General features: G+C 38.3%; 2 protein-coding genes across 4 annotated transcripts; both read right to left on the reverse strand.

Annotated features, from left to right (window-relative positions):
• Positions 1–29: 29 nt before the first annotated feature.
• Positions 30–17,902, reverse strand: inpp5f (inositol polyphosphate-5-phosphatase F). The gene is made up of 20 exons (XM_079473037.1): positions 17,396–17,902; positions 15,086–15,166; positions 13,078–13,214; positions 11,645–11,773; positions 11,129–11,296; positions 10,308–10,364; positions 10,020–10,218; positions 9,759–9,938; positions 9,514–9,581; positions 9,280–9,404; positions 9,076–9,153; positions 6,906–7,026; positions 6,569–6,697; positions 5,884–6,001; positions 5,133–5,331; positions 4,422–4,493; positions 4,258–4,331; positions 4,041–4,169; positions 3,507–3,594; positions 30–3,395 (listed from the first exon to the last, which is right to left on the reverse strand). Exons 1-20 carry the CDS (start codon positions 17,496–17,498, stop codon positions 2,282–2,284), a joined length of 3,369 nt encoding a protein of 1,122 aa, XP_079329163.1. The 5' UTR covers positions 17,499–17,902; the 3' UTR covers positions 30–2,281.
• Positions 17,903–18,813: 911 nt separating this feature from the next.
• bag3 (BCL2 associated athanogene 3) lies at positions 18,814–24,619 on the reverse strand. Of its 3 annotated transcripts, XM_079473398.1 has the most exons (5): positions 23,782–23,872; positions 22,753–22,790; positions 21,137–21,439; positions 20,683–20,967; positions 18,814–20,578 (listed from the first exon to the last, which is right to left on the reverse strand). In XM_079473398.1, the coding sequence occupies exons 3-5, from the start codon at positions 21,416–21,418 to the stop codon at positions 19,886–19,888; spliced, it is 1,260 nt and encodes a 419-aa protein (XP_079329524.1). In that variant the 5' UTR covers positions 21,419–21,439; positions 22,753–22,790; positions 23,782–23,872; the 3' UTR covers positions 18,814–19,885. The 3 variants fall into 3 exon arrangements, with proteins under 3 accessions (XP_079329524.1, XP_079329522.1, XP_079329523.1); XM_079473396.1 differs by lacking the exon at positions 22,753–22,790 and having other exon boundaries at positions 23,782–24,619; XM_079473397.1 differs by lacking the exon at positions 23,782–23,872 and having other exon boundaries at positions 21,850–23,121.
• Between the last annotated feature and the right edge of the window lie 6 nt (positions 24,620–24,625).

A 24,625-nucleotide genomic window follows, 5' to 3' on the forward strand; every position in this document is an offset into this window, starting at 1 on the left:
GTTATCATATGATGAGATTACACAATGTTCAGAGGTTATTTAAAATGACATTGTTTTATTTAATTAAAAAGCCTCCCACACATCCCAGAACATATACAGCAGTTTACAGCATTGTTAATGTTTAACAGGAAAATACTGGGGAACAGGGTTGTGAACATTTTAAATAAATACTCTATTTTGAAATAAATGCTAGGTTCTAAGGCTGGAAAGAATGATGTGAAGATCATGGACACATTCAAAATTAAAGACCATTAGTTATAACAAGAGACATCCCAAAATTCAAAAGCACTTTGTGACAATGACAACACTTAAAACGGTTGAGGAACAATGACAAGAACAGTGCATCTCTTGATGCATAGAATAAACATACACACATCCAACACAAGAGGAATGTCTTTACGTACTGATGAACCATGACATACCTACATTACCATAAACCTCTGCCAAAAAAAACTTCAAGTTCAAAGCAAGAAACAGTTCAGTGCATGCCATGTCACATAATAAAAAAATAAATAAAAACGTCAGTTGCCACCAAAACTTGCGTGTCATCACTATTGCCATCATATACTAAAGCTCAGACAGTCCAAGCTCAGGTTATTAAAATGACGTACCAGCTCCGGGAATGTCTGAACGTGTATGCATTTCAAAAGCACTGTGAAGCAATGTGAGACAAAAAAGATGCATGTTTGCAAAACGTAACTGTGGTCCGCAGAACTGATCAGCCAGCCATTAAGGCTAATATGACAAAAGAGCGTCACAGTGTCTTAAACAGGCCACTCCACTAACCATCAATTGCTCATTAAAAGAATAGTTCACCAAAATATAAAAACTCTGTCATTATTTATTCACCCTTATATTCTTTAAAGCCTGTATTAAACTCAATCTGCGGAACACAAAAGATGATATTTGAAAAATGTCTCAGTGATTTTGTGTCTATACGATGAAAGTCAATGGGGTCCAATGTTTGTTTACCAACATTCTTCAAAATATCTTCGAGTATAGGTTTGAAATAACATGAGGATGAGGGTATAATTTATTTTTGGGTGAACTATCCACTTAATGCTTAGAATAGGTAGGATTCCCTGGTCATCCTCCAGCAAGGCTTGATGTTCTTTCTGCATCAAGACAATAAGGTAAGGCAGTTTTAAAGATGATCCTCACTTCTAAAAATTTAAACGGAATGACTGTCAGGCCAAAGAGACTTAACATTATCCAAACAGAGTATAGATGCATATTATCTATGCTGCAGACAAAACATAAGTAACCTGACTTAAAATATAATTATTTTGAAGGTAGACTTGTCAAAAACCTGCATGTTATTTATTTAGTAAGACTTGCTCTTGCCATTTTAGAGTGCAAAAGTAGCTTGCTGAACAAGGGAACATTAGAAATGTGTCAAACACTGGTTACAAACTGTGATTTTTACTACTGCCAGATTTACCTTATCTTTAGAAACCATGTTTCGGTTTTAACCAGTATTTGAAACATATTCTCCGTTCATACGGTTTCTACACTTCGTAAAGAGCCGAGCATTTAAGATAGCAACTGTTACATTATTCCACCGCATACGAATGAAAAATAAGGAACATAAAATTAAGACATAAGCTTTATAATCTCGAAATAAATATACGTTTCATTTTTACAGTTCACCTTTAAGTTGCACGATTGCATCAAGAGCCCCAAAACAGCCTGTGGCTTCTTTAGCCATGATTATAACCCTAAAAGCATGTAAATATAATTCTGTCTATAAACATTTAAGAGAGTTGCTACAGTACTTACATATAATACTTACAGTTTTGATATTATAATCTGACCATCTACACAACTACTCTGGACCTATTTTTATGACAAACACCACATTGAAGATATGTTACTGTCCAGTTTTCTAATGCGTGATATTAAGCTGCCCACTGATATTCAAATTTGGTTACTATTAAGAAACGTTTGAGCTACAACAGCCAGTGACTTTAAGGAAGTGTACTGCACAAGTGAGGGTCACACATCTTGGGTCTTGACATGCAATAAAACTTTGCCTTTATCTGCCTCAGTTATCTATTTCTTAACATGCAAACCAGCGCTATATAGATGCTCAGGATTTTGCTCAGTCAGGTTAATCTAAGACGTACTGCATTCCACTCAACACTGGCTGTAAACTTTGGTTTGGTTAAGTGAGGGGTATGTGACATTAGTTGGTGAGAATCTCTGTGTGTTAATGCTACCATTGTAACTGGAAGTCACGTTCTTACACTAAAATACATCAAGGTGAAAGCCTATATCCTAGTTATATCTGAATGATCCTGGTCTGGCACTGTGTAAACATGGCTCGCAATTCATTTTCTTGAGTCTCGTTGACAGCTTCCGGCTCTGGGCTTTTCTGTACTTTCGCCACGGCAAAATTAATGCCTTGGGTAAGTCCAGCCTGGGTCAAACTAGCCACCTGAACCATAGAGCTCCTGATTTTAGCGAAGGGTGACACGACACGGCTTCCATTAGCGTCTGCCGGGGAGGCTCCTGTATGGCCTTCAAGACTCTTTTGTGACCCGCATGACGTTGCAGAACCTGACGGCTGGACTGTCAGAAGATTTCCTCCAGAAATTGAAGGATCCACCTCAAGCTGAGAAGGCCGATGGAGCTGCTGTTGGGAAAGCAAAGAACTGAGTTTTGCATCTGGAGCTGGGGCTTTGGTGCCTTGAGGTTCTTGTGGTTTGGGTGGTTGGGCCACTTCTTCAAACACCTCTATTGGTTTGGTCTTGGCATCCTGGACAAACTGATGGCAGTAGGCATCAATGGGTGTCCCAAAGTCAATCAGAATGGCCTCCTCTGCTTCAGAGGCTGCACCAGGAGACTCATCCAGGCCAACCGACAAGGTATCTGCAGTTTTGTTATCGCATCCCGTGACTCGGATGACGGAGGGCACCGTCATGTCAACGCTGCTAATAGACTGCGAGCGACTGGAAAGGCGTGGCACAGATGCTACGATTCCACAGCTAGGAAGCACATAGTCTACGTTCTCCCGAGAGCCTGTGCATGGCTGCTCGTCCGAGTTGTAGGAATCTGAATCTGAGGAAATTTCTTCAGAATGCACATCATTATGGGGTCCCGAACCAGCTTTAATGTCAGAAGTCTCCAAACTGCTGTCAGATTTCCAAAGGTTCACATGCAAGGTGGGCTTCAAGAAGTTTACTTTGACCTCTGGCTTTGAAAAGGTCCCTAGTCTTCCCAACGGCTTGAAGTTTCCAATGTTGACGTTAGTCTTCGTCTGCTTGACTTTCTGGTTTAGTGTTGAGAACTTGTTCATGAGAAAACTTTTGCCCTGAGCCAAACCAGACCCGAGGACTTGATCCACAGCTTTGCCTTGAATTCCCATTATATCATCATGAGGTTTACTGTGCCTCCTAAGACAAAACAATACAGATATTAACAACCAAGCATCTAGTACAATTTGAAGTTTGAAATTATATAACAACCCCTGAAATCTTCTATAATTCATCCATAAAAGTTCTTACCTCTCTAGTTTCTTTTCAACAACCTGGACGTCGAGTCCCATTGCTTGCTTTGTAATTCGAAGCATTTCAGCGATGCACTGGAGTGTGTCTGTAATGCAAACAATCCAACGTGTGCGGAGGAAATCATCCATTATTTATCACAAAACCCTTCAACCACCAGCGTACGCAGAGCCAAGCTTTACCCAAAATGTCAATCCCAGAATTACGCAAAAGAGAATTTAAAAGGATAGTTTTCTCAAAAATCTAAACTCTGTCCTCATTTACTCTCTCATCAACTCAAACCTGTATGACTTTTCTTTCTTCCTCAGAACACTAAAGAAGATAATTTGGACAATGTTTATAACCGAACAACGGCGGTACCCATTGACTTGCATTGGTTTTGTGTACATACAATAGAAATGAATAGGTACCGCTGTTATTTGGTTACCAACAGTCTTCCAAATATCTTCTTCTGTGTTTTGAGGTAAAAAATGGGTGAACTATCACTTTAACTAGCGCCACTTGAAATCATGCTATACACACAATGGCTCCTACCTTTCCCATCATCCTCTGGATTCCTTGTGACAGCTCTCAGCGTGTGGAAGTAACCGCTTACCTCACCGTTCATATAATGCAGACGCATGCAGCAGTATTTAGGTTTACCAAACAGTGTTGGTTCTGGACCTAAAAAGCATTGTAAAACAACCATCATGGCTTAAGTATAATAGTTTGTTTAAATAGGATGCCATTTCACCTCGCTATATGCTCTTACCAATTTCAATCTTTTCGAGACCTTCCAAGTTGAGTCTCTGGTACTGGTTGACTTTGTCGGCTTCCTCATCATAGCTGTACAGCAACAGAAGGTAGAGTAGCATTTATTCATTGCCAGGGAATGATTACTCATTTTGTATAAAAACTGAGAGAACATGAACTTACTAAGCCACATAATATGCACAGTTGGACAGCAGCAGAAGAACGTCAACGTCTTTATGCGTGGCATCTATGAGACTGAAAGAAAAACAGCCAAGTGGAAGGTCAATATCTAAAAACAGAGGCTTTGCTCATTAACAATACGACTGAAATGCTTGTCTTATAAAAACAAGAGACAATGAGCTATCTGAGCACTGAGATGAATTTCAGGTGAGCTTCTCATATTATGATCAGAGTTAACCTCAGGCTTGAATCAACCTCAGAAAATTAGACATACATTACTCACCACCATATCCTACCACCAACAAACGCTCAAAGATTTGAGGAAATATGGCTCCTTCACCCAAACAGTTATAACACATTCATACAAAAAACATAAGTACCTCTGAATCAATGACAAAAAACTGTAGAAGGAAGAGTACACTAAGAATTTACTTTTTTTAATTAAGCTTAAAAATTGATATCATACACACAATCTTTTAAATTAAATAAAATACAAAATGTATAATAAATCTTATATGCAATTTTAGATTATGAGATTAATTTTAAAATACTAAAAATGTAAAATGTATAATATTATTCATTAAGATTAATTAATAATATATAATATCAATATCATATGACAACATTAATATTAATATTTATATAATAACATTGTTATCATACAAAATTATATTACTACATATATGAAACTATGTTATATTATATTGCTTTTACCTTGGATCACAGTCAATAAGAGCCCAACCGCCATGAAACTTCTCATCTTCAGGCAACAGCAGCTGCATGTAGGTTTGCAGCAGAAGGCTGACCTGCTCCTGAGCTCTTCTTTGACTCTGCTTTTCTTTCTCCTCATGTTCCTTCTCTTTGCTGAAGATGGAATACAGGTCTTCTGTTACTGGAAGGCCCATCATGAGGTCTGGAAACACACGAAACTTGAGGCACTGACCTGGGCTAATAGCATTATTTGCTTATATACTGTGTGCATATAAATACTGTATGTGACCCTGGGTCACAAAACCGGTCTTAAGTAGCATGGGAACATTTTTTTGTAAAAGCCAAAAATGTATGGGTCAAAATTATTGATTTTTATTTTATGGCAAAAATCATTAGGATGTAAAGTAAAAATCATGTTCCATAAAGATATTTGGTAAATGTCATACCATAAATATATATTAAAAAAAATATTGTAAGTGGACGGCCTGATACAGCGCCTCTGATTAACAACTTCAAAGGCGATTTTCTCAATATTTAGATTTTTTGCACCATCCGATTCTTGAGTTTTGAAATCTCGGCCAAATATCGTCCCATCCTAATAAACAATCCATCGATAGAAAACTTATTTATTCAGCTTTCATATGATGTAAAAATCTCAATTTCGAAAATATTTACACATTAGACTGGTTTTGTTGTCCAGGGTCACATAAAATTCATACAGACTGGAATGAAAAATGGTAAAAGTCACTCTCACCAATGACGGCCTGCCGGTAGGCGTCTCTGAAGCGGTTCAGATAGTACCGATTAGCTGAGTTCACACCATCCTTCATCACGCCCGCTAACTTTCGCTCTCCTGTCCGTGTGAAATCTCCCTACATGACATATCAACACACATTAGATCGACTCAAGAGCTATGCCCACATGCGTAACGGGTGGTCAGAAAACATCAACAGTGACCGTTTTCACCGGGCTTCGCTGTTCATAAGGCTTGATTCGCAAATATTTAAATAAGGATTTTTTTTAAAACACGTGTTTATCAATCGAACCCAGAATATTTACCAAAAATCATTTACACTTACTTATATGTTAGAAGTTGGCCATCACCGAATAACAGAGGGAATATTATTATTTCATTACTGTAGATCTAAGCTCGTGTTTGCAAAACAACACTGCTACACAAATCTACAACCCACACAAAATTTCAAATCTAATTACATAAAGGCACATCTAACATTAACACATTGAGTCTCATGAAAACTACATTTCATTTACAGGTCTAATAGAAACAAATAAAATGAATTATACAACCTTTCATATTTTTGCGCAAAAGGGGAAAGGTTACGAGATTTCTGATTTAACCCCAGTCTAAATACTATATGCACTTGGCAGGCAGTGAAAGAATAAGCATAAAATCTTTGGCAGGCGTTCTGTCAGTTTACCTTCAGGGCAGCTGTGCCAGCGTACTGACGGCTAATGGTGTCTCCATTGTTGGCCCACATCATCTGATAGATCCTGTAACACTTGTGGGGCAGCGGCTGCTCGGGTGGCATTACACCCAGTTTTTTCAGCTGGGACCAAAGAGATAAAAGACTCTTTTAATGTATGGGGATACTGCAAGTCTGTGCTGTGGGCACGGTTTACACTACATTGTTATTTATTTTTACTCTTAAAGCACTTAACACGCACTCTTTATCCGGAATAACTCACAAATACGCTTTCATTATGTGCAAGTTTATCCACGCGGTGCGTTCCAAGCTCAGAAGTGAGTATGCATACCTGCTGTTCCATGACGACACGGGCGATTGCAGCCTGTACCACGTTAGTTCTGTCCAGACAATCCATGCAGTTAACCCGGAAGATTCCCTCCTGTTGGCATATGACTCCTGCTTGGTCCACCCTATTTAGAAATTTCAAATGACTACCCGGTTAAGAGATTACTTCATATTTTCTTAGTGTCTAGTGCACACATTCTTTTCATGGTCACTACCGATACAGGTAGTTTTCTGTATTTAAAAAGTTTTACTTTATGTATAATTTTCTATTAAAATATACGTCATTAATGTCTTAAGCATGATCAATAAAAACCTGAAAACTAAAATGGCTTGCTTTATGTTGGCAAAACATTGGATTGACAGTTTTAAATGGTTAGGGTAGCAACATTGTGTTAAACTGTCAGTAAAAGCTTTGGGGCTGGGACGATATGTTGTGTCATTTTTATGCTAAATTTCTCAATGAATAACGATTAATTGCCGCCACATCCGATCTCGCGCAGAAACTCTGAATATGGGACACAGAAGAACGATTTACACACGAAAGCTGTCGCTGCATCCGAAATCGCCTACTTCCATACTAAACAGAAGGCGAAAATGAGTACGAGTCATGAATAGTATGTCCGAAACCTCGGATTCAAAAAACAGTAGGCGAGAAATACCCGGATGGTCTACTACTTGCACCGAGATTCGTGAATGTGGATCGGATTTTCTCAATGATCACATGTAGGTTGTTGTTAAAACATAATAGGTCAAAGAGCATATGGGTCGACATGAAATGTGTTCATACTACTCCGACTCAAACTATATAGAATGTACTGTTTTAACGGTACTTATAAAAATTCATTAGGTACAGTGTACGCGTGTGTGTGGACGCAGCGTGTGTCTCTAATAACATACTATACCCTATGCACTTTGCACTCAACCATCTAGTGTATGAATTTCAGAAGAGTAGTATCATCCCAAATGGAATACGAAACGTTTTATACCAACCAGAAGTATATCCGTTTCCCAGACGAGAAGAAATTACATCAATCTCACAGCACAATGTGTGTGGATAAAAATAAATGTGTTCATTGTACATTAAATGTTCATCTATTTTGCCCAGCAATACTTGTCATCATCAGATAGAAGCGTTATCACTCTGCAGGAGAGTTCTGCTTGAGCAGCATCCGAAAGCCACGCCTCCCTTCTGCTACGCAAGCGAAACCGTGACCTTTGAGTACGTAGAATAGTGCATAAGTTGTCATGATTCCGCTATCATGTCATGTTTATTGTTGGTCTTGTAGCGGAGTCATGGCATAGCCTTAGGTTTTGTGTGAGAAAGACATGGCTTTGTTTAGATTCTGACTTGCCATGTGTTTCTCGTGTCTCGTCAGTGTTTCCCTCCCTTTTGTCTCGTTAACCTTCCCTGAGTGTTTCAGTACCCACACCTGCCCATTGTTAATTATCCTTTGTCTGTCTCCCTTTAAAACATCCTCGTGTTCTTTGTCCTGTGCTCGTTCATTGTATTTTGTACCTTGGTCGTGTATGCTGTACTTGTTCCCCCCGTCTTGAAAGCCTGGTTAAGTTAAGTCTAGTTCTAGTTCTCTCGTGTTTTTGGTGAGTTAGTTTAGTCTTGTCCTTAGTGTTTATGTTCCTAGGTTAGTTAGTCCGTATCCTGTTTGTACTATTGTTTATCCTGTCTTGTTTTACCCCCTCGTGGGTTTTTGTTTTCTGGTTGTGTATATATTAAAGTCTTGTTAACCCCTTCATCACCAACGCTGCCTGCAATTGGGTTCTTCTCCTCTGTGATTCATGACATAAGTGCACAATTTGGGACGCACCTACTGTTCCAGGAAATGCCAATGTTAATATTATGTCGCTCTTCTTCAAACCTTCTCAGGTATTTTCATGATAATAAACTACATTTATAATGATGAAGTGTTGCTTTTTCAAATGCATGTTATAAACAATTCAATCTCGTAGTCATTTTGGATTGAGCAGTACTTCATCCTGATCAAAGTAGTTCACGGTAGAGCTGTGCATAAAACACAAAATCTATTTTAGAATCGACCTAGACAGCTATAATTATTGTGAATCGATATATATCGTCACAGCCCTGATTTGAGTGTTTTTAAGAAAATCATGTTTCATATCTTGAAACCACGATTTTATGAGAAATCACCCAGACTCACCAGGCCCATCTCATGTCAGTGATGATGTCAGAGATAGCATCAGTGAGAGTCTGAACATTCTCAAACTTCATCCCTCGACTGGAAAAAAAAGGAAAAAGTGTGTGTTATTTTCCTCTTCTGACTGGGTCTACAATCCCTTGACAAAAATGAAATGGTCAATTGTGTCCGGTATGACAAAGGCCGGATGTTCTCCTTTGTACTTACCAGTGCTCATGGAAATCAAACGAAACGTATGTTAGGTTGGGGTTGTTATACAGAAGCACTTGTTTGAGAAATGCATCACCGATTATCTTCTCGCGTCCATTTTGGTCGACTAAGTTAATGATGACCTGAAGTGACAAAATAAGCACTGAATCACTGTCAACAGAATTATTAAAGCTTACCGATTTTTAGACAACTTCACAATAATAATATTGCTATATTTCTAACACACCGTACCAGTTTTTCGTAAATCTCCAGTTGCCGTTCAAAGTGAGAGGCAAAATAAGGCATGGTTTCCTTCTCGCCTGCAACGACAAACACAGCTGTGAGATTCTGTCAAGTAGCAGACACAGTTGCAGGTGGATCACAGTATTACAATAACAATAAAGAGTTAAGAGTAGCACACTATTGGCTTTTCTATAAACGGAAGCACCTCTCATTTCTGATTGGTTGAGAGAATCGATGACACAGATATGGCCTACCTTTCTCTATCCGCGGTCTGGGGTTGTAGCGATATCCCGCTTGGCTCCAGAACACAGGAACAGAGCCTCGTGTCTGTACAAATGACAGCATATGACTATGCACGTGAATTAGTTGCTCCGTCTCCACATAATTGGCCACATGTCCGTCGTTGTCCACCCCCCTCCTCTTGTATCGCATTCCTATGATGGAAACCACAAACCGTCATTACCGTAAAAGCTGAACACTTTCAAAAGGCATGTTAAATACATTTAATTTAGTACCTGCACGGTGGCGGCTTCGTCTGGAGATAAGGGCCACAGTAAAGCGTGGGTGAATGTCATCCACACATGTGGGTTCGTGCAGAGGCGTATCTGGGCTGCTTTTTTCTTCATCAGAGCTTTCGTTGTAATTCACCACCAGCTCTTCTACCTGCACAAAGCCTTGGATGATCGGAATCAACCACAGGTCCACCTGAGGCACCTGAAAAATAAAAGAATCTCTTCAAAATTTGAGTCTCGTTTATATTTTCAGACATTGACTATATCAAATCCACATGAATGGTTTTGAACCTGCAATTCAATGAGATCTTTGACCATGTGCTTGTTCCAGAAGAATCGATCATCTACCTGAAAGACAAATAACACCCATCATGGGAAAAATTATTAGTATTCGGAGTCTGTCAGATGATATGAGATTTCTTCAATTACACACGACTTTGCGCCACAGTGTGGTAAAAGAACTTAAGACCGTTTCAGTACCCTCTCTGCCTGCCTCTCTTTCTCTTCTGTCTTTAAACACTTGCCAATTGTAAACACTTGCCCTTTTAGAAATTTCTATGTCTAAACTAACTCAAGTTAGTAAGTATTTTATTGTTTGGAACCATACACTGGCGTGATGTGTCTCAACAGAATGGTTTATTCTTGCAGAAAGGAGAAATGGTTATAAATGTAGCTTTGCATCCTGTATTTGTGGAATGGGTGCTGAAGAGTAAAAAAAACACATCACTCATATAACCAAACGGTTTCCTGTGAGAGTGTGATAACCACAATTATAAATGGTCACATACTTTCATCCAATTGACAGAATTAAAAGTAAATATAGAAATACCATGATCATTACAACAACAAGAGGAAGGGCAATACTATGTGACAGGAACTAAACAATTATTTGCATTAAAATGAATCGCCAACAAAACATAATTCTGAAGTTAGATCTAGAAGACAATTAAGTTCACAAAAGACTATCGCTAAACAGACGTAGATTTAAAATGTACGATTTCTTAAAAAACTCTATATAATAAACTGAATGAATAAACTGACTGAAAAGTTACCAAACTACACTACACTAAAACTACTAAAAACACAATAACTGAGCTATGAAGACCTCTCACCCTTTTCCAGAGGGGTTGCTCTGACTTGCCAAATGCTCCCTGTCGCTGGACTGTATTGGTAAGGTCATAGGTCAGACTATAGTAGAATGAATCCGAGTCCATGAATATCTTATAGAGCTCATCAAGCAGCCTCTTCTCCAGACGTTCCTTCTCTTTATTCTCTTTGACCTGTAAGGCAGTAGAACAACAGTAAAGTTAAAGACATTAAAGATATTTCACCCAAAGCACTCTTCAATAACTCATGTTAACCCTCACATTGATCTAAACCTATTTTACACAAAAGGAGAACAGATTGAGTCTCAGTCAGCATTTACTTTCATTGTATAAAAAAAGATTCAATGTAATTAAATGGTGACCGAAGCTTTCATTGTGTTTAGCATCTTTTGATTTCCATAGAAGAAGGAAGGTCAAACAGGTTTGAAATAACAAGAGGATGCGTAATCGATGACAGAATTGTAATTTTGGCAGAACTGTCTCTATAAAACTTTAAAAAGTATTTTAAATCCATCCATCAACCTTTTTCTTGATGGGAACGGCAACATTAGATTTGATCTGATTCAGTGTCTTCAGCAGGAACTTGGACTCATCCGGTGACTGGGTGATTTTCTCTGGTTTGTTGATTCCAAAATGGTGCTTTTTACAGAGCTAAAAGAAAATGAGAGAAAGAAAATAGAAAATGTATGGTAAAATTCTGCTTGCAAAAAGCAATAATGTTGTTGACAATCTTATCATTATGAACAAAGTTTAAAAATGCAGCCACAGAATACATTTTGAGACAAATTGACTTTCTTAAGTGATGTCATGTATTGGTAAAATTATCATTTATAACAAGCTTCAGCTACTAAAAACATTTCTACCAAATTTCCAATAAAAAAGATTGTTTCTATTTGCATGAATTTGCAGAAAATCAAACAAAAATAAAATATTTTTTCAGACCTCGAATACTATAAAAAGAAAACAAGTTCACATTCACATTTACATGCATTTAGGAAAAGTAAAACAGAAATTTAGGTGATAACTTCAACTTTATCACAGATTTCATGTGTCTTATCACTTGTCAGTCTTTCACATTTGTTGTTAGATGACTTTGTCAATCCTGATGTTTGATTTTGTGGAAATGCAACAGACACTGAACTGGAATGGCCACAATACATCTAAAAATGCTGTTTTAATGAAAATTTGAAATGGTCTCTTAATTTTTTTCCCAGCAGTCTGTTTGTAGGTGACAAATTTACAACCATTTACATGAACGTCCCTGTCCATCAGACAAATGCAGGCCCAGTAATGGTTTTAATTAAAGCCAAAAGGATGCCAAGAAACTAAAACTGTCCTAAATGTCAGCGCAGATTTATGTGCCCATTAAACAAAAATAACAACTAGAATCAATACAATCTCCCACACAAGGAAATAATTCTGAGATTTACAACTAGAGATATCACTCCAGAATAGAGTACAGTAGCTCTTACAGACCTCTGACTGATTCACTTACATGCGTTAACTTTTCCTTTCAATCCAAGAGGCTCTCCTGAGAGAATGATTCCTTAGAAACATCACGCTTCCTCTGGAACCCCTTAGAAACACACACCACTACTCTTCCACTAATTGCACGTCAACCATTTACTACAAAAGAGGGCTTAAATATTTCTAGTGTATTGTCATGGGTCTGGGTGTCAACTGGGCACACTAACAAGCAGTGGGAACTTGGGTAGACAGTCCAGTCAAATCTATCATGCACTCAACAATCTCTATCAACATAAATAGTGACAAGAAATAACTGTTGCAATGTTAGAGAAAGACATCTATTGCTTGAAATGTAATGCATAAAATATCCTCTGTTTCATTCTATACTGCAAAAGTGAAGTTAATGTAAAGAAGGTATTACAATTCCACCTTCCAATAGCTTATTTCAATATGTAAAAAACATGTTATCCCCAGCCAGTATTATTTACCTCCAATTCCAGATCTTGTGGTTCGTCCTCAGAGAGTGGAATGACTACTATCTTGGTGATCTTGTACACTTTGTGGTCTCCTGGCAACAGGCCCACCAGCGCTTTCTGGCGAATCAGAATCAGGCCCAGGGGAAGATCTGCCCAAAAAGATGAGGATGTGTTATGAGTTCAAAGCACATCTCACATTTTCCTGCTCTAAACAGCATGAGTCAGTCTTCTGACAAATATAGTTATAACAATGACCTCAAAGACTTTTACAGCGTCATGCTTTGCAGTCATACTTTCACTGTCACCTCAAATTAGATAAACAGATAAAAGTGCTTCTTGCAGTAGGCAACTCTAAAACGTTCGAGTGGATAAGATATCATGAGAATAACCTGAACTCCTTGTACAAATGGCACGGAAATATCAAGTTACAGTTAAACATAGATGTATGAATTTCATGATACTGCTCATTTATATGTGTAGTCAGTTTCACAAACTCGAACACCACTGTACATCAAAAGATGCGCGTCACATGTTTCTCAATCTCACATTGAAAACGGAATTGAGACTAACACCAAAATACATTAAATGCCATCAAGTATATCTGTTAACAAACCACAGAGGCTCACTTCTCAAATCAGAAACTGAACATTGAAATGAAAGTTAGATGTGCGCCATAACTTAACATCTATGCAAACAATCCCCTTTTTGTTTGATCAAAAATTTAACAAAAAAACAGACATTTAAGTAAAGTCATATTTTTTTATTCTGGGTTAGACATCTCAAGCCAAAACTGGACCAATCAGCTTTGAGCAAAGTGACATATGTGTTACGCAGTGAAGCCGCTCCACTTGTATCTCACTCTAAATAAAAAAAGTTTAAGATGATAAGATCTTTTGCTGCTAATTGTTTTTTATATTTATTTATTTTTTGAATAAAATTATGTATAATTCATATTACTCATAATTATTACATGGCTTGATAAATATGAAACAATTAATAATAAATAAAGCATTTATATTAATATTATATACTGTAGTATAAACACAAGGTTCAGCATATAAAGCTTTTTAAAGTAATGAAGCATACGCGTTTTCATTTGATATTTTTGTAAACCTATCAAATATTTCAATTCAGTTGATTCACTTGCCTTGATATAGTCAGTATATATCAAACTTTCAATGCAGCAGTGTTTATTCCTGCCTGGTAAATGTGTTTTAATTCATGAGATTTCGTTCATGATTTCTTTATCTTAAACAGAAAAGTGAGTTGCGCTCATACTCGCGAGAAGTCAATCAAACTGGTGAGGCTTTCTGTGTTCAATGTGATTGGCTGTTTCCCACACATGTCACATGTGCACGCGCTTCACGAACTCTGGATCAAACCTTAGGTCACAGAGAACGTTGTGCAACAGCTGAACCTGATATAAACCAGGTTGGGTTTTTCTGGTTTTGACAACCCGAAAGAGTTTGTTCATCTCGCTTTGTGCAATAGGCTTCTGGAAGTCAACCTATGAATAGACTACACACAGTTGCCTCTGTATATTAAGCTGGAAGAGGAGAACATTCTTTAACACTGCACATATCAACCTTAAAACTAATTTAATCTGCTAAAACTGCATCAGTAGTACCGGTACTACACCAGCTGTTCAAATACTGGGCTCTATGTATACATCTCATGTCCGTATGTCCAGTATTACCATGTATTTCATGCAATATACTCTTTGAAATGCTATTACGTTCAAATCCTTTGACTGGCGATAACTGGAGATGGAAAACAAAGCACTGCAAGTCATTTAGCCATTCCAAAATAACAGAAAACAAAGCTAATATTTCTGGGGCTGGAGCTTATAATGTTAATAATTATGAACCTATGGGAGTTTCTTCAGGTAAAAACTGAATTTCAGCAAGAAATTACTGAAAACAAACTACTCTTGCATCCTTTGAATTTATTATAATTTATTATAAAGGAATTTATTATAAATTCTCATCCTTTATTGACTCAATTTACTAGTAGGACCTACCAGCATGAAGCTGTATTTTTCCAATAACTCCCTCCACAAGGCCCAAACAGACAGGGTTCCAGGCTACCAGCAGGTCAGTTGCTGAAACAAGAAAAAGAGAAGAGAAAATTCAACACATTTTTACACTTTTTAGGTTTTCATGAACCAAAGACTCAAACATTCTCTCATATAAACAGGTATGTAGTTCCTTGACATCTATACACAAGGTCACACATAACTGAGATAGGGTAATAAAAGACTGAAGAAAACAATCACGTACATATCCCAGCCCTCTTTAAAAAGCTGTTGTCCTGTTTTTTATCTATAGGTTAACCTTTCCATTGTCAGGACTTTAATATCAAGCCATTCATTACAAATACATGTGGTCATTTTTAAGTCAGTTTCTAGTAATGCACTGTAGTTTATTTACCCACCACAAAAAAGATTTAATCATAGTTTTGTAATGAGCTTTACTGTAGCTCAGTGGTAAGAGCATGGCGCTAGCCATGCCAAGGTCTTGGGTTCGATCACAGGAATTGCACATACTCAGATACAAATGTATGTATAGTATAATGCAATGTAAGGATAAAAGCGTCTCCCAAATGCTGAGGAAAATGTAAATGAAATGTTTCCAGGATATTCACCTCACTTACTGTAAAGTTGAACATATATATATTCCCAGAAACTCTGTATATGGTCTGTTTCTATGTTACTTTCTATTGTCTCTAGCTACCTTAGCGAGCTAGAAGTGTTTCGACATTAGATGTAATAAAGTCACAAGTAGGATTTACAACATTATGTTGTGTTGTCAAAACACATTTCAGTTCCTAATAGAAAGTAACAGAACTGTCCATCAGATGACAATTGAAATCCATTTCTTAGGGTTGCGTGTTTGATTGGTTACATCTCACACACAATCCTGGAGATTATGACCTTAATGCACTTCCACCAAACAGCTCCGTGGGCCTGTCCCGGTAATGAATTCATTGCATAGTGTTTTAGATAAAGGAAATCAGCAGAACAAGTCAAGTATTCAGTACTACAGTGGTGCAAACTGACCCTGACATGCGGCCAAATGGAGAATTAAACATATCGTGAGCATTTATTTTAAAATGACTGAGACTGCATCTATGCATCATGTATACAGTGGAAACCCGTTTCCAGTTAAATAATGGAACAGCACTGCAACCTAAACCGATCAGCGTGGTTGCACACAGGTAAAAAAACTAGAACTCATTCACAAGGCAGCAGTCTTCTTGATAGTCAAACAGAAACAGATGTACTGTAGCTGTCCATCCAGTTTTAGAAGCCCCAATTTGACTAAATAGGAAGTCTCAGGGCACGGCTGTGGATGAGTAGACATTGAAAGGTGTGGTTATACTAGGACAAAAGATGAACAAAAGAGTGATGTGATCTGGGAGAAAGTCAACAAAGCTGTGAGACAGTGCATTGCGGATCACGGTAACCTTTAAAAAAGGTACTGGAACCCTCAGAATTTTTTTAAAAATGGTTTCCTGTAATGAGAATAAAAACGATTCACTCAAGGTAGAGAAAAGGGTCAACCTTGCCTGGGGTCAAACAGGTGTGTCTGTAGGAAGTACCGTATTGCTTTTTGTGGCTGGGCAGAGAACAACATATTGTTTACGTCTGCTGTGCATTGAATTAATATAGTTTCTCTGACCCTGACTTTTAACCATCACCTTTAGCTATTCGGGTGTTTTCTTGTGACTTGTTTAAGGGAATTAACACTATGCAGCAAAAAACAGTTGATGTAATAAACATTCAAACATTCATTCTGATAAATGATCAAAATGATCACTTATTATTATTATTGTTGTTATTCACTGGTCTAGCTAGTGCGTAACTTGGAAACACATAAAACCAAATATAATGGGTTTTGTTGCTAACAGATCATTCTCAGCTGACATTAAAACGTCATTGCCCACAAAATAATTTAATTCCTCAGCTGCATATCAATATCGAGTACTGTACATAAAATGATATGTCACGACATCCTGCACAAACATCCTCTGAGGTTTTCACTGACACGCATGTCATACGCGTACGGCTGCTCTGAAAGTACTGTAGGTGAATAAAACACCGGACAGATGCTTGTAAACAAGGCTATTTTAAATGAAATCTTAAAACTTCCTAATATTTTTAGAGATCTCTCAGTCCCCGAGGGAGAACGGGTCACTTCTTGTGACGCCGCGTCGTGTCCAGGAACTGCACGTCAGGAATGGCAACAATGTAGCCAGTGCATACACTATGTAACACTGTAACACATGTACAGTTCAACAAAGTGATGGGATTGAAATACAAAAGCATTACCCGGTCTCACGGTCATAGATCCATCCTTCCTGCTGCACCACAGCGCGTTATCGCCGCTCTGGAGAATATAATTATCCTTAGCTTGAAACAGCTCCATCTTCATTAAAATACCGAAACATAAGCGCGTCCAGACACGGCACGTCTGGATTTGTTCCCGATCCACGAAAGGAGGAAATGATGAAGCAGAGCGTCTTACTGGCAGTCCCAATGAACGCCAGCCTGTGTGCTTTCAACCAGCTAACCTGCTAGCTCTGAACCTGGGTAACCGTTTATAATAATCTGATAAAGGTCCGCATCGTGTCAAGCACTGACCGACCATCGAAAAGGCGCTCTCGGCGCATTTAAACGCCGGCGATGTCACGGCAACAAGGGCGATAATGTTAGGAAATGTGCCGGGTCGCTGTAATATTTTCAACTGAGGGGAGCAGCACTGAAACAATTTCCTCCGATTATACACAAACACGTGACCTTCTCCGTCACACATCGACCGACATACAACAGTAGTTCATGTGTGTGAGATGCCCCACCTGCACTGCTTGTTTTTGAAGTATTGTGTCATGCTAGTTTATTGCATTTGTATTGTGAGCCATGCAAATTCCTAAAAATTATTTTATTATATGAAAATATAATTGTCTACAATCTATGTATTAAATTGTTATGAAGTGGTTGCATGATTGTATTTTTCATGTTCAATAGGTATGGTCTAAAATGTTTTAAGAGCTTTGACTCATTAAAGGAACAGTTCACCCAAAAATATAACTCTTGTCATCCCTCACACTCAAGTTGTTCCAAATCTATATCAATGTCTTTGTTCTGTTGGACACAAAGGAAGATATTTTGAAGAATGTAGGAAAGCAGTTCTGTGACCACGTTTGACTACCATTGTAATTTTTCCTTCAATGGTTGTCAATAAAGAACGGTTTACAGCATTCTTCAAAATATATCTCTCTCTTTGTTTTCAAAGAAATGCATACAGATTTGGAACAACTCCAGGGAGAGTAAATGATGAAGTGTCCCTTTAAATCAGCTGTGCTCCTCAAATGAACTCTACTGCCCACATTTAGACTGCATGTGGTTAAAGCTGGCATAGACTATAACTTCTTATTGGAACTAACTACGTAACTCAGAATTTTTATGTACATATTGATTTTTGATTACACATTTTTCCATTTAAAAACCAACATAGATTTATTAATATATAATTTTCATCTACACTGACCACTCTTAGGGAGCACGATATAAAAACAACGTCCTATAACTATACTTTTAGTATTGCAAAATTAACAAACTTGTTCCTACATATCCATGTGTCACTACATGTTCCTTACAAATGCCATCCTGAGCAATGAATACACACCTTCTAGATACTGTATACATCTTTTCCAAACAAAGGTTGTAAATGATAAATCATGCAACTTAATTTCAACAGCATTTATTATTATATTTTATTTGCAGTAATGGGAGACCATGTGTCTACATTTAAACTGCAAATAACCAAGCTGTGAACACTGAACATTGCATACAATTTCACAAAACATACTCTGCAACTGTTTTTGATGTATTACTACATCAAAACCTTTAACAGGTTATTGCAATAAAGCCATAAGAAAGTCATGTGAGGCAGACAGCACTCGGTTTTAAATATTTAAAACTGAATTGTAGAAAGTAACTTTTAATAAACAAATTGCTAGCCCCTCTGGAGCAAGTCGGCTGTAAAGTTGCTTTGGTCGAGGGCACAACAGAAATAGAACAGGATTGTTAATGTTACTATCCAGTTCCAAAAACACCCTCACTTTGGACTGAACCTGACAAAACATTCGAAGATCATTTAAAATTCTACTTTTATAGATGACTTTCTAAATATTGGATATTAAGAAAGAATTTGGCACAGAAAAATAGAATAAAAATATAGCATTTTTTGAATCATTAAACAAATACTGACAAGCGTCCAAACCGTTACAGGCAATTCTGTCAGCAAAGCTCACTCTAAACAATGTATTATTATCCTGATGTTCAAATGTTTATAGAATCTAAACAAGGCATTCATTTTTTATAAAACAAAAAGGCCTTCTGATATTTCAAAACCAAAATGAGACCGTTCAGACTAATGCAAAATTGACCTTAACTTACATATGTTTACTTTTTAAAAATTGAACAACTTGTTCTCTGGTAGTAGTCATTCTACGTGGTACAAAAGATACATTTTCGAAGGTTAAAATACTTCCGTCTGTTTCAAGGCCTCAAATATGTTTTCAATCTAATTTGTTACCACTATGTCTGTGCTACAAGACACTGGCATGGTAAAATTCAATAACAGCAGCATCACATAACAGCACACATGGTTGCACTCCGTAAACAAATCACATGTTAGATAACCGCCAACAGAAAACTTCAATTATTTGTGCATGCAACTAACAATAATTGCCCACGTGAAAACAAGAAATGGGATTTGACGATTGTCCTTATCAGATTTGTTCCTTATTTGTGCATTTATGAAATCTCCTTGACCTTCTCTGTGTTTTCCTGGTCGATCCTACTTGACTCTCCTTTCTGAGTTGAGTTATTATTCTCATGGTAGATGTCACCAGCCACACCACCGGAGTGCTCCCTAAACATCTCCAGTTCTTCAAGAATATTCTGAACTCTGCGAACCCCATCCCTCCGACCCTGGCGCACATCTACGCGACCTTCAGGGTCTACCGAGTCCAGAGCCAGCAGTTCTTTTGTCAACATCTCCTCCAGCAGCAAATAACGTTTATCATTCTTCTTTCCATTGAAACACTTAACCTCCTGCGCTAGTTTCTCCACACGTTCCAATATGTGATGCACTTTGACTAGTCCTGGGTGGCTCAGATCTTGTTCTGGTGTCTGCATGGGCTGTGCTGGTGGAGGCGGAACCTCTACGGGTATCTGAGGGGCCGATGGTTCGTAGAGTTCTTGTGTTGAAGGTACTTGTATGGTAATATTGGATGTCTCTGATACCTGCGGTGGCTGCTGTACTGGCTGTTGTGCTTTCGGCTGAGGTGTTTGTGTAGGTTGTTGTTGTTGTTCTAGTACCGGCTGATGCGTGGGCTGCGAAAAATTCCCCTCTCTATGAATAGGCATCTCAACTGCAGGTCCTCTCATAGTTTCTTCAACGTTAGCTTTAGGTGCTAATCCTATAGGTCCAATGTATTGCTGGATCTGGTAAACATATTCATTTTAGTTTAATTTAACACAAAGAGGTACAAATATAATAAACTAATTTAGTACTAAATTTAGCTTTGGGAGTTCTCAAACACACTTACCTGTGGTCTCTCTCCCATGATCTGAGACCTGACAGGGGACTGAGCCCTCGTGGGCACTTGGCTGGGACCGACTGTGCGATTCTGCTGAATCTGAATTGGCACTTGCTCCCGGTAGATTGGGATTTTTTCTCGCGTGGGATAAGAATTTTGGCAAGTGGGGGATTGGGAGAGACCTTCATGGATTACCGGAATGTGAATATAGCCTGTTCGCAGGCCTGTAATGCTGGGTCGGGGCTGTTGATGAAGGCCACTGATTCGTTGGTGTGTCTCCTGTGGTTGAGAAACCTAAAATAAAAAATTATCAGAAACTTTACAAATACAAATATAAATGTATAATCCCACTGTACAACACACTATTATAAGAATCAACAATACTATATTGCAACATTGAACACATTGATAATTCTAAACCTTAAGAAATAAAGGCATTATCTAAAAGAGGTAATGGCCATACCTCAGGTCCATGTGAGGCTGGTGAGCAGGACAAACACGTCTCTGATGGGGCCTGCACCGGAGATCTAGGCCGACAATGTAACGTTGGAGTAGGTGAAGGTGTGCGGCCATCTTGTCTCAAAGTTTGCTGCACTACTGGATTGATGTAAGAGAAACTTGGATACTGGTACTGCCTGGGTTCAATGCTTTCATGGGACACTAGGATAGGGATGTAACCCTGGCGTAGTGTTGGCTGCCTCATATCTTGAATAAAGGTTTTGTCCTGAGGAGATTCTGAGGTCATGCAGAGGCCATTTGAAAAAATCTGCAAAAACATGAAATCAGTAAACATACCAGAGGATATAACTGTATCTGAACTTGTTAAAATGACTCATATAATTGAGTTGTATCTTCTAGCAATGAAAACTATTTAGCACCATGTTGCTTCAGCATTCGTCAGTAGTGATTCTATATTTAACTACACTTGAAAAACAAATAAGAAGGCAATACAAATTGTATATTTTTATCAATATGACTTTCATATATAGTGGTAATTATGAAACTCTGAGAACCATTCAGGTTTTGCAGCCCCTACAAATGAGCTTTTAAGTTGAATCTGGTATAATATAAGCAATTTCCAAAACCTAAATGATTCTAAATGTGTAGTGTATAGGTCCTGCTTCGGGACAGGGTTGAGGCAGAATTTATATAAAGATAAAGGTACATCATATATACCCTGTTCAACATTGGCCTCTTGTTGATGTGGTGAGTTCAAAGGTCCTGTTCTGCTAAGGTATTTAGTAGCTATGTGCCAAAAGGCTTTGCAGTAGGAAACAAATTTAGGAAAGCATGAGGTTGACTGAATAAGCTTCCCCAACCACGTCATTACAAATAGCATGAAATAATATTTTGAAATGCATCAAAGACTGATGTGATTTACTACATTCGTTACATTCTTCCTATTGGCCGCACATCACTGTCAAGTTGTAGACTTTTACCACCTCAGTCACATGTGAATCAACCCCTTGTAAATCTCTTTGCAAAGTAATCTAAATTATTATGTTGTTAAATAAACAATGAAATTACTTATTTGAAAAGCATATTGTGGGCAGTCTAATATTATATAACTTTAAATAAAAAGCAGAATTCAGCTATAGCGTTGCCCCTCATCTGTTTGACATGTGGAGGTCAGTTCATCCTCTCAGTGACACGGCATCTAACGTTTGTATTGTCTTACAGGGTAAACCCTATATATGCTATCAATTCTAATGCTATGATTCACCCTAGGTGTGTGTCACAGGCAGGCACACCAGCATTTTTCAATGGCTTCTGTGCTGTTGACACAGTGGCTTAAAATATCCTGATGAGGGGAGGGCTAGCTCCCATACTCATCAATGTAAAATCAGAGGTACACAGACACAATAAACATCCAACTAGATTAATTCCTTAATATTCATTATGAAACACCTAAGTTGATGTTAAATAGGCTACAGTCCGAATTTCACCATGTTATGATGTATTACAATGTTATTACGTGCTACGTAAACATTTTACATTTACATTTGGCAGACGCTTTTATCCAAAGCGAATTACAAGTAGGAACATATATAAACATTTTTTCAACACGCTAAACAGTACCTTTAGTTTACAAGGCCATGCTACTAGGAGGATTAAAGCTGGAGTAAGCAAGGGAGAGAATGAACAAAAAGTTATATAGATATAGATATATATTAGACACAAGAGATAGACAGTTATTGGTAATGCATTTTAACAAATGCAATAAAATGTATTTTTTATTAGACACAAGACATAGACAGTTATTGGTTATGCATTTAAAATGTGTATATTCTAAAGGGAGTGTATCATGGTTAGTGTAGCTAAATGAACCTACGCCCTTTGCCATTTTTGACATGGACGCCAAGAGTTGCGCCTAGTTTATCTCCCTGGCAGCTGTGTCTTTCCAGCAAATTCTTGGTGACACTAACTTCGGACAAGTGTTGATCTATCTAATGAAATATGCCAACTGGCAGACCCTTGCCCCCCCCCCCCCCCCCATATTCGTACTACTAGAACCTTTGACACTTTTATTGCAGTCAGACTTTGTAACATTTTATGTTTCAACTTTCAAACCCATGAATGACACAATCCGCGAGTGGGTGGATCTTGTTCAAATTCCATGTAAGGGAAACTTTTAGGGACGCGCACTCCCATCGATGTGAAGAACAAGCGCAGTCTGCGTAGCTCCCGAGGCTTTAAATAAACATTGTGGAGTCCTTCTAACACTCAATGGCATCACGTACGACTGCAGTGCGTCACGCACTAATCGCTTGGGCTGAGATCATGACACAAATATATTTAGGCTGGATGGCCCGTTAGAATAAACGCGAAGCGGTGATTCAGCGGAGGTGACCGCGATTTACGCACGAGCCAAAGCGAATATCAAGTGCGTGGTCGTTCTACCCTAGACAGTCAACGTCTGCGTTTTGAGTAGGTTCGTTGCCTACGCACTCTACAAATTGACAAAACAGCCTTGAAAAATGCCATAACACAAAGTAATACATAAAGCGAGCCGCATAAAGACCGTCGTAATAAAATCGTCTGAACGAAGGAATGCGCACAACGACAAGACCTGATAGCGCAACTTCCAAAGCAAAATTAAGATCTTACCTTTTTCGTGTCATGCCTCGGATCGTTCCACGTCGTTGTGCGATTGTTGTGATCCACGAAAAACGGCCACCCGGTCTGCGGGTCAATTTTGATCTCCCACCCGGGTGGTAGAGTGTCGTTTGTTGCCATCATTTCCACTGGAGACGGTGTTTTCATTCTCTGATATTGCTTCGGTCCTGAATATTGAGCCATTACAGCGCCTACAGACCCTTTAAAGGATCCGTTTGATGACGTAATTTAAATGGGGATGGGTTTCTCGAAGCAGCAAGGTCCCTCTGAAGACCGACGAGAAACTTCTAGCTGGGGGTTAACTGTTATGCCCACGTGGGTGACCAGAAATTACCCCTTGACCCGTCCAGACAGAGATCCGCCCCCTCTGGTTTTTGGACGCGAACCCACTTGTTGCACTTCTAGTGTAAATCTCACAGACAGACAGTTGATACATTTCACTCTAAAGAGGTCTTACTCATTCTAACTGTCTGTCTCACCTTTCCCCAATTTTGGCCTTAGTTATAATCCAAATATATGTGTTTCATGTAACACTACATACACAAATACATGTCATCACTGTATACATTGTAAATGCAGATTATATAATCATTCATGTACTATACGTGTGTGTGTGCTTAGTCAAAAGATGTTTACAAATGAATTGTGGTCCATTTAGCCCAAAACTCTAAAAGCAGAATACATTTTGATGAAAAGAAAAACACGAACCCTTGAAATGAATGATTACCTCACCAGGTAAATACATTATGTATTCACCAGCCCTAAAACCTGTAAAGTGAGTTTAAACCCTCCTCTCACATGACAGCTTCTCTCAATATCATCTCAACTCACATAC

The sequence above is a fragment of the Barbatula barbatula genome (assembly GCF_947034865.1).
Source record: "Barbatula barbatula genome assembly, chromosome: 14".
Lineage (NCBI taxonomy): Eukaryota > Metazoa > Chordata > Actinopteri > Cypriniformes > Nemacheilidae > Barbatula > Barbatula barbatula.

Bases quoted from the DNA above. Each gene is read 5' to 3' on its own strand.
- inpp5f (XM_079473037.1), bottom strand. From the start codon at position 17,498: ATGAAGATGGAGCTGTTTCAAGCTAAGGATAATTATATTCTCCAGAGC. The intron at 15,167-17,395 runs GTAATGCTTTTG...TTCTTGTTTCAG, and splicing joins ATCTATGACCGTGAGACCGG to CAACTGACCTGCTGGTAGCC. The intron at 3,396-3,506 runs GTAAGAACTTTT...GTTTTGTCTTAG, and splicing joins GTTGAAAAGAAACTAGAGAG to GAGGCACAGTAAACCTCATG.
- bag3 (XM_079473396.1), bottom strand. From the start codon at position 23,973: ATGGCTCAATATTCAGGACCGAAGCAATATCAGAGAATGAAAACACCG. The intron at 21,440-23,781 runs GTAAGATCTTAA...ATGTTTTTGCAG, and splicing joins CGAGGCATGACACGAAAAAG to ATTTTTTCAAATGGCCTCTG. The intron at 20,968-21,136 runs GTATGGCCATTA...TTTTTATTTTAG, and splicing joins CAGCCTCACATGGACCTGAG to GTTTCTCAACCACAGGAGAC.